The sequence below is a fragment of the Lagenorhynchus albirostris genome, chromosome 8 (assembly GCF_949774975.1).
Source record: "Lagenorhynchus albirostris chromosome 8, mLagAlb1.1, whole genome shotgun sequence".
Lineage (NCBI taxonomy): Eukaryota > Metazoa > Chordata > Mammalia > Artiodactyla > Delphinidae > Lagenorhynchus > Lagenorhynchus albirostris.
In genome coordinates, this window is record NC_083102.1 from 73439848 (window position 1) to 73455365 (window position 15518).

The window sequence follows — 15518 nt, forward strand, 5'->3', positions numbered from 1 at the left end:
TCATGTTAGAACACTGATAAAGTCATGTCCATAATGTAGTATGGAGGATATAATGATGGGTCTTCTACAGGTCTTATTTGAAAATTATGAATAGAACTTCCACACTCCATTCACTTGATTGTTTGGCAATGTTGTATCTAAAATGTGACCTTGAATCCATTAATTTTCTGTTTAAGACATTGATAACTCTCTATTGCCTCCAAAGCCCAAATTATATCCCTGGTTCCCAAGGAGATACCATAGCCACCTGGAAAAGAGTGCAGGGCTCTGGATTCAGGCTGAACAAGGTTCACACCCTGGCTTTGTAACTTGATAGCAGCTGTACTTGATAGCAGCTGTATAACCTTGGGAAATTTACATAACCTCTCAGAGCCTTCAGAGAGGGCATTAGGTGATAAAGGATAAAGTAGTTGATTATGTATTCTGGCCATTTAATAAATTCAGTAAATGTAGGTGACTATTATATGGCAGCTATTCTCTGGTTGGGGAAGGGAGGGGTGGCCATGATATTTTAACAAGGATCCACCCCTCACACCCCCACCCCAGAAAGTCACTTGTTTAAGAAATTGAATAAGGACCTTCCTGATCTAGCCCTCCAGCACTACCTTTAAGCCCCTCGTTTCCTGGAACTGTAATCTCCAGCAATATGCTGTCTCAGAGTTATGCCTGTAAATATACCCATTCCCATTGCCTTCCTGTTTACCTTTATTCTTTCTACCTGGCAGTGGTTTTATCTCCTCCAGGAAACCTTCATTGTTTCTCCTTTCCAGTAAATCATCTTCCTCTGTACTAGTTAGGCATCTTATGTATGTTTTTGTTGTAGCACATATTATAATTATTTGTTTAAACTTGTCTTCCCCACACGTTCGAATTTCAAGTCAGACTCTATTTATCTTTATTTCTCCAGCAGTGTTAAGCATGTAGCAGGTACTCAGGAAATGTTTGTCGAATGAATAAATCTCACTTGTACACTAAGTTCTTATGCAAAGATCTAAGACTTATAGAAATCTGAACGGCTGTTATTAAGTATTTGTACTTAACCAGTTATGCGATTTCAGATGTATTGGAGTTAACATTGAGTGTTTATTGTACTCCAGACATTGTGCTAAGTGTATTACATGCGTTATCTCAGTTAATTCCTGCCACTCAAAGGAAGAAACTACAGAGATTTAGAACTCAAAGACAGATCTGCCTGACTTCAAAGCTCTGTTTAATCTATAGGTATTGCTAAACTGTCTGTTGTACCTACTCAGGGACTCAGTATAGGTTTACAACTGGTACATGACCCATGATAGGTCATGGAAATCATTTGCTAATATATAGTTCACCTTCACTTAAGAAGTGCAGAGAAGACTCAGTTATTTCTTAATGTTCTCAGGTTATAGTTCATCTGTAGAAAAACACAGAGTTGACAGCTCTTCAATAGGTAAAGAAGTATTTTGGAATAAGCATAATTTCAAACTCAAGGTATTATTCTTTTTACTACCACTGTACTGTGGAATCTATCCAAGTCATATATCTGTCAAAGTCTGTTCCCAAATGTATATTACTCTCTTTGTAAGGGCTTTAATTCAGAGTCATGTAGTTGCTTTTTTTTTTTTTAATGGAGCTGCATATAGTTTATCGTTTTTCTAGGCATATAAATGTACCATGTTTTAATTTTTCATACATTTTATTTTGGTTCTGGTTGTTTATAATGAATAAATGAGGGCCATGAACATTAGTTGAGTTATGGAAGCTCAGTTTAAGTAGGGCTTCTTAACCTCAGCACTACTGACATTTTAGACCAAATAATTCTTTGTTTTGAGGGCCTGTCCTGTACACTGTAAGATGTTTAAGAGCATCCCTGGCCTCTGTCCACTAAATACCAGTAATACCTTCCAAGTTGTGAAAACCAAAAACGTCTCTAGATATTGCCAAATATCCCCTGGAAGACAAAAATACCTCCAGGTGAGAATCACTAGTTTAAAGAGACTTACAGCCAACAAGAGTAGAATTTTTAGTTAACTTTTTTTTTTTGAACAGCTTTATTGAGGTGTGATTCATATACCATATGATACAACCATCTAAAGTTTACATTCAGTGGCTTTTAGTGTATTCACAGAATTGTGTATTCATCACCATGATATAATTTTAGGACATTTTCATAACCTCATAAAGAAACCCCAGGGACATTAGCAGTCACTTCCCATTTCTTCTTCCTACTCCCCCTGCCCCCCAACCCTAGACATACCTGGTTATCTTATTATGTTTAGGAATACACAGCCTTCTTGTCTGTTTTAAGTTAGATTATAAGGCAACCAAATCCTATTTCAGAGTATAGTTATTGAAAATTCTTTGCATCAAAGTAAGGAGGCATATATTCTTTCCTTCAGAGGCCTTTGTATAGACAGACTCCCAGTTAAATCTGTAGAGGAAATAAATAAACCAAAATAGGCTGATTTAAGAATCATTTTAATGTTTTCACAAGAGTAAGAAGTCCCTCTAGCCCTCCACAGCAAGTTTTATATTATGGAAGTCAACAGTTTTTGTTTTTCCTGTTCAAATCTAGTAGATAACCTTATATCCTAGACTATGTGTAAAAAACACAATTATGAAACATGTACTTAAAATAGTATTTTGAACCTGTGCGTCACTATTATTAAATAGATCATTTTCAGTGAATTGGTAGTTGGGTTAATTTTTTTACTGATAGATAGTTGGGGTTTCTTTTATTTTTCAAATGTATAGGCCTGTTTTACGTACACAGTAATGTTACCTGTCGTTCAAATCTTGTAAGTCACGTTTTTTTCCATAAGAATAAATAAGGACCAGTTGGATTATATTCTCTTATTTATAAAACAAAAATATTAACTGTCCTACTTCCCTCAAAGGGTTGGTGTGAAATGCTAAGAGGATCAAATCAGTCAAAGGAAATGGACAATAAGGTTGTATCTTCATCTTTTATTATTTCTACTTCTCCCCTTGTGTTCCCATTGTATTTAAATGTTGTGAAGGCATCAGAGTTTTTAAAATGTCATTTATAGCTGACTTTGCAGGGCTTGACCAAGCCATATTTCCTTTGGTTTTAATATATGTGGGTAAAGCTTATACATCATAGAAAATATTTTAAACAAGACAAAGTGTCCTTAATAAATAGAGCTACACAAAAGAAATGATCTAAGCCATAGTAGATAAATGGCAAAGGATTTGAACACACAATTCAGAAAAGGTATTCAGATGGCCAACACATATTTGAAGAACATGTTCAGTTCTATTAGGAATCAGATAAATGCAGATAAAAGCAATAATAAAGTTCCATATTGGGTCTGTTAGTTACCAGCAGGTTTTTTCCTTTTAAAATTAATCTTTAATATGCTAGTAATACATGGAAACATTTTCCTTGTTTTAAAAAAAGTGCAGCTAACACTCCTGCTGACTACACTTCAATCTCAGTCCCCCTTTTAGAAGTAAGCACTGTTAATCAGTTTGTTACATATCCTTTCAGACTTTTTTCAATTTATGTGTTAGTGTGAAAATCATTGTAGGAAATATATAGTGTCTGTAGTATGTATCATAACGTAAACATCAGTAACTTTGTTTCATTCAGCCATATATTTTAGAGGTTTATTTAGGTTAGTGCATAAAGATTTCTTTCATTCTTTTTATCTATTACAGAATATTCTTTTTTTTTTCCAATATACACTTTAAATTTATTTATTTATTTATTTTTGTCTGCGTTGGGTCTTCGTTGCTGCACGCGGTCTTTCTCTAGTTGCAGTGAGCGGGGTCTACTCTTTGTTATGGTGCATGGGCTTCTCATTGTGGTGGCTTCTCTTGTTGTGGAGCACAGGCTCTAGGCCCTTGGGCTTCAGTAGTTGCAGCATGTGGGCTCTAGAGCGCAGGCTCAGTAGTGGTGGCACACGGGCTTAGTTGCTCCACAGCGTGTGGGATCTTCCTGGGCCAGGGCTCGAACCAGTGTCCCCTGCACTGGCAGGTGGATTCTTAACCACTGAGTCACCAGGGAAGCCCCAGGATATTCTTATTGTATAATAGTTCTGCAAATATGATTCTTCTGGAAACAATGTTAAGAATGAACTTATAGAGGACAGTGGTAGCGGGGAGACCAGTTAGGAGGCTATTGTAGTAATCAAGCAAGAGAAAATGGTAGCTCAGTAGGAGTACCGTTTTTGTGGGATAACCTGTCTGATTCCTAGACAGATTCCCTGTGAAAAATCTGTGTGGAAATGTTCCCTGGCAGATGACAAGAAGAGTCTGACACTCATGAGAGGTGTTTGAGCATAAGGTACAGATTTGGGAGATACAGCTTACACATAGTAGTAAAAGTTATGAAAGTGTGTGAATAAACCAAGGAGCAAGTTAGAATGAGAAGTTGGAACTATGTGGGGGTGGCTAGAGAAGTGGGAGGAACAGCAGTGGTGAGTAGTGAGAAGCCCAAGAAGGAGAGCATTTCAAGAAGAGGGTGGGATTAGCAACTCCAGGTGCTCCAGAGGTGAAATAAGATCAAAGGGAAGAGTATGTTTGGGTTTACCATCAGAGAAATCATTCGTTCTGTCATCATTTTAGCAGAATGATGAGTTGGACACCTAATTTCAGTAGTTTAAAGAGAGAATGGGAAGGACTTCCCTGGTGGCGCAGTGGTTAAGAATCCACTTGCCAATGCAGGGGACACGGGTTTGATCCCTGATATGGGAAAGATCCCACATGCTGCGGAGCAGCTAAGCCCGTGCGCCACAACTACTGAGCCTGTGCTCTGAGAAGGCTGAGCACCGCAACGAAGAGTAGCCCCTGCTCTCCACAACTAGAGAAAGCCCATGCGCAGCACGAAGACCCAACGCAGCCGATAGATAGATAGATAGATAGATAGAAAGAAAGAAAGAAAGAAAGAAAGAAAGAAAGAATGGGAAATGAGGAGTAAAGGCAACCAGTGTAGGTAAATCTTTTAAGAACGTGACGTCAGTTTAGGTTTAAATGCTGATAGGGAAAGCTAACAGAGAGGAAGAGTTTCTGAGATTGTAGGGAGTTAGCTCCAACAGTCACGTTTTAAGGACAGAGTAGTCAATGGTGCCACATGCAACAGTGCAGTCTTATTTGTGTGCATTGAGAAAATGCACATTGGATTTGGCCTTTAGGAGGAAATCTGTGAGCCAGGAGCTGAGTCCCTGTGGTGGAAGTCCTTTGAATGCCAGACTTTGGTCAATGGGGAATGAATGAAAGTTATTGAGCACAGAAGTGATATGATCAAAACAGCATTAAAATGTGTTTTTCTTTTAAATTTTCCTTTATTAAGCTTATGTTATTGAGTGGCTCTGTTGTTTGGGCTCTGTTCCACATCTGGAGATACATCAGTGAACATAACAGGCAGGATCTCTGTTACCATGGCACTGAACATTCAGAAGTGAGGCGAAGACAGAAAAAAATAAAAGGACAAGATAATTTAAGGCAAGTAAGACAAAACTTGGTGATCATACAGAAATGGACTAAGGGGAACTATGATGATGTGGTCAGGAATGGCATTTCTAAAGAGGAGGATTTGAACTGAGATCAGACTGTTACTAACGAGTCAGCTGTGCAGAGATCTGGGTGCAAAGGCATCCTCGCCCAGACTAGAGAGTGTGTGCAAAGGCCCTAAGCAGGGAATGAGCCTGATTTGTTTGAGGACCAGAGGAAAAGGCAAGTGTGTTAGGAGTAGAGCGAGCAAGGGAGAGACTAATAAAAGATGAGGTCTGAGAGGTGGGTGGAGTTAAACTTGAGCAGGGCCTTAGAGGCCTTAGTAAGGAGTTTGGTGGCTTGTTCTTGATCGGTCACAGAAATGAAAGAAAAGTAGTATTGAGCTGTTGTTGAACTGTCTGGGACATCTAGGTTAAGAAGTCAAGAGAGTTGTCAGGCTTAAATATTTAAATTCAAATATGGTTTGCTTAGTATTATTCCTTGAAATAACTCCTCAAGTTGTTTAGGCATTCAACAAATAAACGTTCGTAGGGAGGCTTGAGAGTCTGTTGAAATGGTATGATCAGCCAGTGATCATGGATCTCTAGCAGTTCTTTGACATAATGAAGGGCATCTTAAATAAATATCATTGCAACCTGAAAGGAATGACCAACTGTTGTATAAACAGTAGCTGGAAAAATTACGGCCAGAAATGTCTCATGACTTCAGGGGACATAAAGAATACTTGCCAACCTGAAATACCTGCATCTCCATAGGGACCAATCTATAAAGACTTTGTATAGTGTTTAGTGCTGGTTTGGATAGAACTCCCATTTCCAAAAATGCTTTTTTCCCCCCAGTAAATAGGGAGTATGTGTATCACTGTGCTTCTAGATGCATAAGTAGTTTGCATAGTTTGCTTAGCCAAGGTCATCCTTAAGGAATCTGGTTTTACTGAGTATGTAGAACTTATGTGTGCCCGAAAGCTGCATTGAGGCATAATAATTATACTTTACATATTGCTTTACAGTTTACAAAGCCTTTACCCATTAGAAAATCAATTTGATCTTCATAAACAACTCTTCAAAGTAGGTGAGGGACAGGAATTTTAGGGAGGTCAGTATTATTAGAGGTGAGGAAAGTGAGGCTCTCCAAGTGTACAGTCACTGAATGGGACGTGAACTCACAACTTCTCACTTTACTTTTCATTTCTTTACCTATCACACCTTGTTAATGCAAAGGTGAATGAAAATTTAAACTTTACTAGAAGAACTAAAATATGTGTCTCTACTAAAGCAGTGACAGAACACATATTTTTTTTATTATTAATTTTTGGCTGTGTTGGGTCTTCGTTGCTGCGCGCAGGCTCTTCTCTAGTTGCGGCGAGCGTGGGCCACTCTACCTTGCTGTGTGCGGGCTTCTCGTTGTGGTGGCTTCTCTTGTGGAACACAGGCTCCAGGCACACAGGCTCAGTCTTTGTGGTTCATGGGCTCTAGAGCGCAGACTCAGTAGTTGTGGCGCACGGGCTTAGTTGCTCTGAGGCATGTGGTATCTTCCCGGACCAGGGCTCGAACCCATGTCCCCTGCATTGGCAGATGGATCCTTAACCACTGCGCCACCAGGGAAGCTCCACATATATTTTATTTGTGTTAAAGTTATTGGTACTACCAAAGGTTTCAGATTGCTGTGACTACACAGAGGAGGGTGAGATTGACTTTGGCTGGCAGAGTCAAAGGTTTAATTTTGTTTTGAAAATGTGTGCTATTTTCTCACTTGCTAATTTTTATTGTCTTTTCTTGGTTGCTTCGCATGTTTAAAGTACTACATATGCAGCTTTAAAATAAACCCTTTTATTTTATATGCAGTACTCACATGTTTGTTTCTGCAACCATATTTTATTCTTGTATTGCCACTCAACTCAGTGGAGACTAGTAATAATGATAGCTAACATGTAATGAACAATTCTTTGCTAGGCGCTGGTGGTGGTAAGGGGTTTGTAAAAATTAACGTATTTAATTCTTACATCAACTCTGAGGTGGGAGCATTCCTTCATAAATGGGTGTTTTCTGCCCCTTCACATACTTGCTATTCCCACACCTGAGAAAGTAGAACTATGTTGAGAGAAAGTATAATTATAAGGCATACTCATATACACTCAGGATCAACTTAAGCCATGTAAATTTTGTCATATTATATATTGCTTATCATATTTTTCCCTAAGCCAACATAGCCAAGTTGGTATGTGTACTGACCTGAGAGGTGAAAACTACGCTATATAACATGAGTGAATGAAGTAATAATATCCTAAATGTCTGTTCTGTGATTTTAGTGACAGTATGTAATAATCATGCATGGTTTTGCATTTTTAAAAAAACTGCTTAACTCAATGTGTAAAATAAAAAAAAAAGACTCATCAGTAAAGAGATGTTTGCTTAATTTAAAGTGTTTAGGAATGAGAAATGTCCATTATACTTAATCCTTTGTTTAGTTACTTTTTATTCCTGTATTTTTATGGAGTGAATGAGATGTTGCTTACTGTGGAAATGGTCATAATAATGCTTTTTATTTATATAACATCTTTCATCTGAGGATCTCAAAGAATGTCTCATGAATCGTCACAGCACTTCAGTGAGGTAGTAAGGTAGCAAGGATTATTAATCTTCATTTTACAGATGGAGAAATTAAGCCACAAGGGGGTTAAAATTTATGTATAGTCCCACCAACCAGATATAGAGGAAGCCTGAGCTGCTAAGGTTAAAATATTATATTTTAGGAGGATTGGCATAGTATAAAACTTAAATTAACCCCTTTGCTTTTGTACTTTACACAGATAATCTGTTAGAACAAATATGGTAGCTTTAAAGTGTCCATATGGAAATTTTCTAAATCCTTTTTTTAGGAATAGAAAACATTGTAATACTCTTTTCCCCTCTCATTTTTAGGTCAGCAGCAAGGACAAGATGGAGTGAAAGTCCAACAAGCTACAATAGCTCCTGTAACCGTAGCAGTTGGAGGAATTGCTAATGCAACTATAGGTGCTGTTAGTCCTGACCAACTCACACAAGTGCATTTGCAGCAAGGCCAGCAGGCTTCTGATCAAGAGGTGCAGCCTGGCAAGAGGCTTCGAAGAGTTGCCTGTTCCTGTCCTAATTGTAGGGAAGGAGAAGGAAGGTAAATGCTCTATTGCCACCCAACTCAGTGGAGACTAGTATAATAGCTAACATGTAATGAACAATTACATGTAATCAAGGCACGTAGGGTATTAGTTAAAATCAAGCCATTGGCTGAGTACTTCGATCATTAGAACATCACTAGCTTTATAGCCCAAGAGTTGAGATACAATATTGTTATGAAGGGGATTAGATTGAGCTATTCTGGGAATGGGATTTCAGTGGTCCTCTACCATGTACCTTATACTTTCTTTTATGGTTTTCTTTCTTCATTTATTTATGTAAAATTTTAAAACAACTTTATCGATGTAAAACTTACATACCATGTAATTCACTCATTTAAACTGTACATTTCAGTGGTTTTTAATATATTCACAGAGTTGTACATCCATCACCACAGTCAATTTTAGAACTTTTTTGTTCCCCTGAAAACAAATCCTGTATTATTTAGTTATCACTCCCTCTTCCCTCCCAGCTCTAGGCAACCACTAAACTAATTTCTGTGTATAGATTTGCCTGTTCTAGACATTCATATAAATTGAATCACAAAATATGTGGGTTTTGTGACTGGTTTCATTCACTTAGCATGTTTTCAAAGTTGATCCATATTATAGCATGTGTCAGTTCTTCATTCTTTTTAATGAACAAAATAATATTCCATTGTATGGATATACAATATTTTACTTATCCATTCATCAGTTGTTGGACATTTGGAACTTTTTCCACCTGTTGGCTATTACGCTGCTACAAATATTCTTATACAAGTTTTTGGTTTTGATTTGCATTTCCCTGATAACTAATGATATAAAGTATGTTTTCGTGTGCTTACTGTTGGCCATTTGTGTATCTCTTTTTTTTTAAATTAATTTACTTATTTTTGGCTGCGTTGAGTCTTTGTTGCTGTGCATGGGCTTTCTCTAGTTGTGACAAGTGGGGGCTACTCTTTGTTGTGGTGCACGGGCTTCTCATTGCGGTGGCTTCTCTTGTTGTGGAGCACAGGGTCTAGGCACGTGGGCTTCAGTAGTTGTGGCATGCGGGCTCAGTAGTTGTAGCTCACGGGCTTAGTTGCTCTGCAGCATGTGGATCTTCCCAGACCAGCGATCGAATCCATGTCCCCTGCATTGGCAGGTGGATTCTTAACCACTGTGCCACCAGGGAAGTCCCTGTGTGTCTTCTTTAGACAATTGTCTGTTAAGATCTTATGCCTATTTTAATTAGATTATTGGTCTTTTTATTATTGAATTATAATAGTTCTTCATATATTCTAGATACAGGTCCCTTATCAGATTTATGATTTGAAATATTTCTTCCCGGTCTCTGAGTTGTCTTTTCACTTTCTTGATAGTGTCCTTTGGAGCACAAACGTTTTTAATTGTGAAGTCCAGTCTTTTCTTTGGGTGCTTCTGCTTTTGGTGTCATACCTAAGAATCCATTGCCCAATCTGAGGTCACAAAGATTCCCACTTTTCTTATAAGAGGTTTATAGTTTTTGTTCTTACATTTAGGTCTTTGATCAATTTGGGGGTTAATTTTTGTGAGGTGAGGATTCATCCAATACCATTTGTTGAAAGACTGTCCCTTCCCCATTCTTTGGATGGTTTTGGCACCCTTGTCAAAAATCAGTTGATCATAGACAGATAGGTTTATTTCTAGACTCTTCAATTCTGTTTCATTGATCTGTATGTCTGTTTCTATGCCAATACCACACTGTCCTGATGACTTTGGCTTTGTGGTAACTTCTGACATTGGGGAGTATGAGTCTTCCAACTCACCCAACATGAAAGGGTTTTTGATTGTGTCAGATGCTTTTCTTCATCTGTTGAGATGGTCATGTAGTTTTGTTTTTTATTCTGTCAATATGGTATATTATATTAATTGATTGTTAAATGTTAAAGTACTTTTGCATTCATGGGATAAATACAACTTGGTCATGCTATGTAATTTTTTTTATATGTTGATGGATTTGGATTTTTACTATTGTGTTGAGAATTTTTGCATCCATGTTCATGAGAGATATTGGTCTCTTGTTCTCTTATAATGCCTTTGGTTTGGGCAAAGTTATTACTGGCCTTGTAGAATGAGTTGGGAAGTCTTCTCTCCAGTTTCATTTTTTGAACGTTTGTGAAGAACTGGTATTAATTTTTAAAATGTTTTGTGAACCTGTGAAGCTCACTGGGCTTTTCCTTTGTGTATTTTTTTGACTACTAATTCAACCCTGTTACTTGTTCTGAGTTCTGTCTTGTTCTTGAGTCAGCTTTGGTACTTTGTATCTTTCTAAGAATTTGTTCATCTTATAGTTTTTTAAGTAATTGGTATACAATTGTTCTTGGTATTCCTTTATAATCCTTTTTATTTCTGTAAGGTTGGTAGTGATATCCCCTTTTTCATTTCTGATTCTAGTAATTTGAGTGTTCTTTTTTTTTTGTTAGTCTCCCTAATGGCTTGTTGGTTTTGTTGACCTTTAATCAGCCTTTGGTTCCATTGATTTTTCTCTATTGTTTTTGTATTCTCTAATTCATTAGTTTCTGCTCTATTCTTTATTATTGTCTTTCTTCTGCTTGCTTTATTTTGGATTTAATTTGCTCTGTTTTACTGTCTTAAGATGGAAGTTTACATTATTTAAGATCTTTATTTCCTTCCAGTTATATTGAGATATAATTGACATACAGCACTGTATAAGTTTAAAGTGTACAGCATAATAATATGACTTAATACATCATGAAATGATTATCATAATAAGTTTAGTGAACATCTATCATCTTGTGTAGCTACAAAATTCGAGAAATAGAAAAAATATTTTTCCTTGTGATGAGGACTCTTAGGATTTAGCTCTCAACAATTTTCATATATAACATACAGCAGTGTTACTTATATTTATCATGTTGTAGATTACATTCCTAGTATTTATTTACCTTAGAACTGGAAGTTTGTATCTTCTGACTGCCTTCATCCATTTCCCCTCCTCTGGTAACCACAAATCTGATTTCTTTTTCTGTGAGTTGTTTGTTTGTTTTTGAGGTGTAACTGACCTATAACTCTGTTAGTTCCTGTTACACAACATAGTGAATCACTATTTCTATACATTTCACAATGATCACAGTAAGTCTAGTTATGATATTACCACTGTACAAAATTATTACATAGTTATTGACCCTATTCCCCACGCTGTACATTTCATCTCCTTGACTCATTTATTTTTTAACTGACAGTTTGTACCTCTCAATCTCCCTCACCTATTTTTTTTCCTCCGTCCACACCCCTCTTCTCTGACAACCACCTGTTTGTTCTCTGTATCTATAACTCTATTTCTGTTTTGTTATGTTTGTTCATTTATTTTGTTGTTTAGATTCCACATATAAGTAAAATCATTCAGTATTTGTCTTTCTCTGTCTGACTTGTTTCACTTAGCATAATATTCTCTAGGTCCATCTGCGTTGTCAAAAATGGCAAGATTTCATTCTTTTTTTGTGGCTGAGTAATTTTCTATTATGTGTGTGTGTGTGTGTATACACACACACACACACACACACACACACACACACACACACACACACACACACACACACACACACACACACACACACACACACACACACACACCCCACATCTTTATCCATTCATGTATTGATGGGCATTTAGGTGGCTTCCATATCTTGACTATTGAGAATAATGATGAAGTGAACATAAGGGTGCATGTATCTTTTCTAATTAGTGTTTTCACTTTCTTTGGATAAATACCCAGGAGTGGAATTCCTGGGTCTTATATTAGTTCTATTTTTAATTTTTTGAGGAGTATCCATACTGTTTGGTGTAGTGGTTGTACCAATTTACATTCCCAGCAACAGTGCATGAGGGCTTCCTTTTCTCCATATCCTTGCCAACGTTTGTTACTTGTTCTCTTTTGGATACTAGCCATTCTGACAGGTTTGAGGTAGGATATTTTTAAATATAGATATTTACAGCTGTAAGTTTCCCTCTAAGCGTTACTTTATATGTATCCCCTAAGTTTTGGTATGTTGTATTTTCGTTTTCCTTCATCTCAAAGTCTTTTACAATTTCCCTTTTGATTTCTTCTTTGACCCATTGGTTATTTAGGAGTATATTGTTTAATTGCTAGGTATTTGTGAATTTCCCAGTTTCCTCCTATAAATGATTTCTAGTTTTCTTCCACTGTGGTCAGAAAACTTTGTTATTTCTGTCCTTTTAAATTTACTGAGATTTGTTTCACAGCCTAGTATATGATCTGTCTTGGAGAACATTCCATGCGCTCTTGAGAAGAATGCTGTTGTTGCTGGAGTGTTCTGTGTATGTCTGTTAGGTCTTGTTTATTTACAGTGTTATTCAAGTCTTCTGATTCCTTGTTGATCTTCTACTTAGTTGTTTTGTGGAAAATCACTGAAGATAGTGTATTGAAATCTCCAACTATTATCATTGAATTGTCTATTTCCCCCTTCATTTCTGTCAGTTTTTACTTCTGTTTTGGCACTCTCTTTTTACTCTTGTTTAAATGCATGTATGTTTCCTGATGGATTGACCCGTTTATCCTTATCAAATTTCTCTCTTTATTTCTAATAACATCTTTTGTTTTAATGTTTATTTTGCCTGGTATTAGTATAGCCACTCCAGCTTTCTTGTGGTTGTTTGCATGATACCATTTTCCATCTTTTTACTTTCCAGTATCTTTGTATTTTTGTGTCTTTAAATGTAAAGTGTGTCAGCTATAGATGGTACATAGTTGGGTCTTGTTTTGAATCTAATCTGACAAAACCTACCTTTTTATTAGTTTATATAATCCATTTACATTTGATGTTATTATCAGTATAATGAATTTATGTCTGCCATTTTTACCTTTTGTTTTCTATGTCTCATGTCTTTTTTTGCTCCCTTATCCCTCCCTTACTGCTTTCTTTTGAATTAAATTAATATTTTAATTTGTAATATAGCATTATAATTTCATTAATGATGTTTTCACTGTGCTTATTTCTCTAGTGCTTGCTCTAGGCCTTACAATATATTAATTTATCATAATCAGTTTAAGATTTATGGTAACTTAATTCCAGTGAGTTATAGAAATGTTACTCCTATATAGGTCTGTTCCCTTGTGCTTCTTTTTATGGTATTACTGTTAAATACATAAGGGTTACAAACCCCACAATACGTTGTTATAATTATTATTTTTATAAATTTATGTCTTTTAAATTTGCTCTGTTAACTTTATCATTTCTGGTTCTCTTTATTTATTCCCATGAATTTGAGTTCCTATTTGGGGTCATTTCCTTATGGCTTTGCTCCCAGCCACCTCCTTTGTGCTGTTATTGGCAGATATGTTACATATGTTGCATTTCTCTAATGTTACAGTCTTGACAATACATTTTATACATATTGTTTTATAAAATTGCTTTTTATTTTTTTATTAAACCACATTTTTGGCTGCTTTGGGTCTTTGTTGCTGCATATGGGCTTTTCCTGGTTGCGGCAGGCGGGGGCTACTCTTTGTGGTGGTGCACGGGCTTCTCATTGCAGTGGCTTCTCTTGTTGCAGAGCACGGGCTCTAGGCGTGTGGGCTTCAGTAGTTGTGGCACGCAGACTCAGTAGTTGTGGCTCGTGGGCCCTAGAGCGCAAACTCAGTAGTTGTGGCACATGGGCTTAGTTGCTCTGTGGCATGTGGGGTCTTCCCAGACCAGGGATCGAACCCATGTCCCCTGCATTGGCAGGTGGATCCTTAACCACTGTGCCACCAGGGAAGCCCAAAATTGCTTTTTAAATCAGGTGAGAAGCAATATGCACTTACACTGTCCTTTATAATTACGTAATTGCCTTTGCTAGTGCGCTTTTGTTTCTTTATATATATTTGAATTACTTGCTGGTTTCACTTGCTTTCAGCTTAAAGAACTTCCTTTAGTATTTCTTGCAAAGCAAGTCTACTAGCAACACATTCTCTTAGTTTTTGTTTATCTGGGAATATCTTTATTTCACCTTCATTTTTGAAAGATAGCTCTGCTGGATATAGGATTCTTGTTTGAGGTTTTTTTGTGAGCGTTTTTTTGGGTTTTTTTGTTGGTTTTTGTTTTGTTTTTGAGTACTTGAATATGTTTCTACTGAGAAGTCAGCCTTTAATCCTACTGGGCTTTCCCTGCAAGTGATGAGTCATGTTTCTTGCTGTTTTCAAGATTTTGTCCTTGTCTTTGGGTTTCAGGATTTTTAGTGTAAAGTGTCTATTTGTAGCTCTCTACATTTATCGTATTTGGAGTTTGTTGAGCTTCCTGAAAGTGTAGGTTAATGTTTTTCATAAGTTTTCAGCTGTTGTTTCTTTGAATATTTTTTCTGCTTCATCCCCCACTCCCCTTTTCCCTCTTGTCTCCTCTCCTCCTGGTATTCTCATTCATATGTTGGTGTTCCACATTTCTCTGACATTCTGTTTATTCTTCTTCTGTTTCTTGTTTGCTTTTTGGGTTGCATAATCTCTATTGAACTGTCTTCAGTTTCACTATTTCTTCCTTCTCTTGAGTCCCTCTTGTGAATTTTTCATTTCAGTTGTACCTTTTATCTCAAGAGTTTCCAATTGGTTCTTTAAAAAATCATTTCTAGCTCTTTATTGATATTCTCTGTTTGATGTGATGTCATTATACCTTGCTTTACTTCTTTAATCATGATGTCCTTTAGTTCTTTGAACGTATTCATAATGGCTGCTTTGAAGTCTTGTTAAATTTGTTTGCTCTCACAGGCAGTTTCTCTTGCCTGCTTTTTCTCTAGTGTATAGGTCGTTTTTTCCTTCTTTGTTTCTGGTTTTTGCATGTCTCATAATTTTTTGTTGGAAACTAGAGAAATAGTATATTGTAGCAACTCCTAGTACTGCCTTCTGTCCTTCTCCCACCTCTGGCTTGTTACTGTTTTGCTTGTTTGTTTAGTGAGGAGCTGG

The 15518-nt window shown here is 36.8% G+C and overlaps 1 protein-coding gene across 1 annotated transcript in view; it reads left to right on the top strand.

The window, feature by feature from the left end:
* The window catches only part of SP4 (Sp4 transcription factor), a 71843-nt gene that overhangs the window by 30421 nt on the left and 25904 nt on the right, over positions 1–15518 (top strand). The window contains exon 4 of the mRNA XM_060157127.1: positions 8373–8601. Within this exon, the coding sequence (XP_060013110.1) occupies positions 8373–8601 (229 nt within the window). The remainder of the gene's footprint in view (positions 1–8372; positions 8602–15518) is intronic.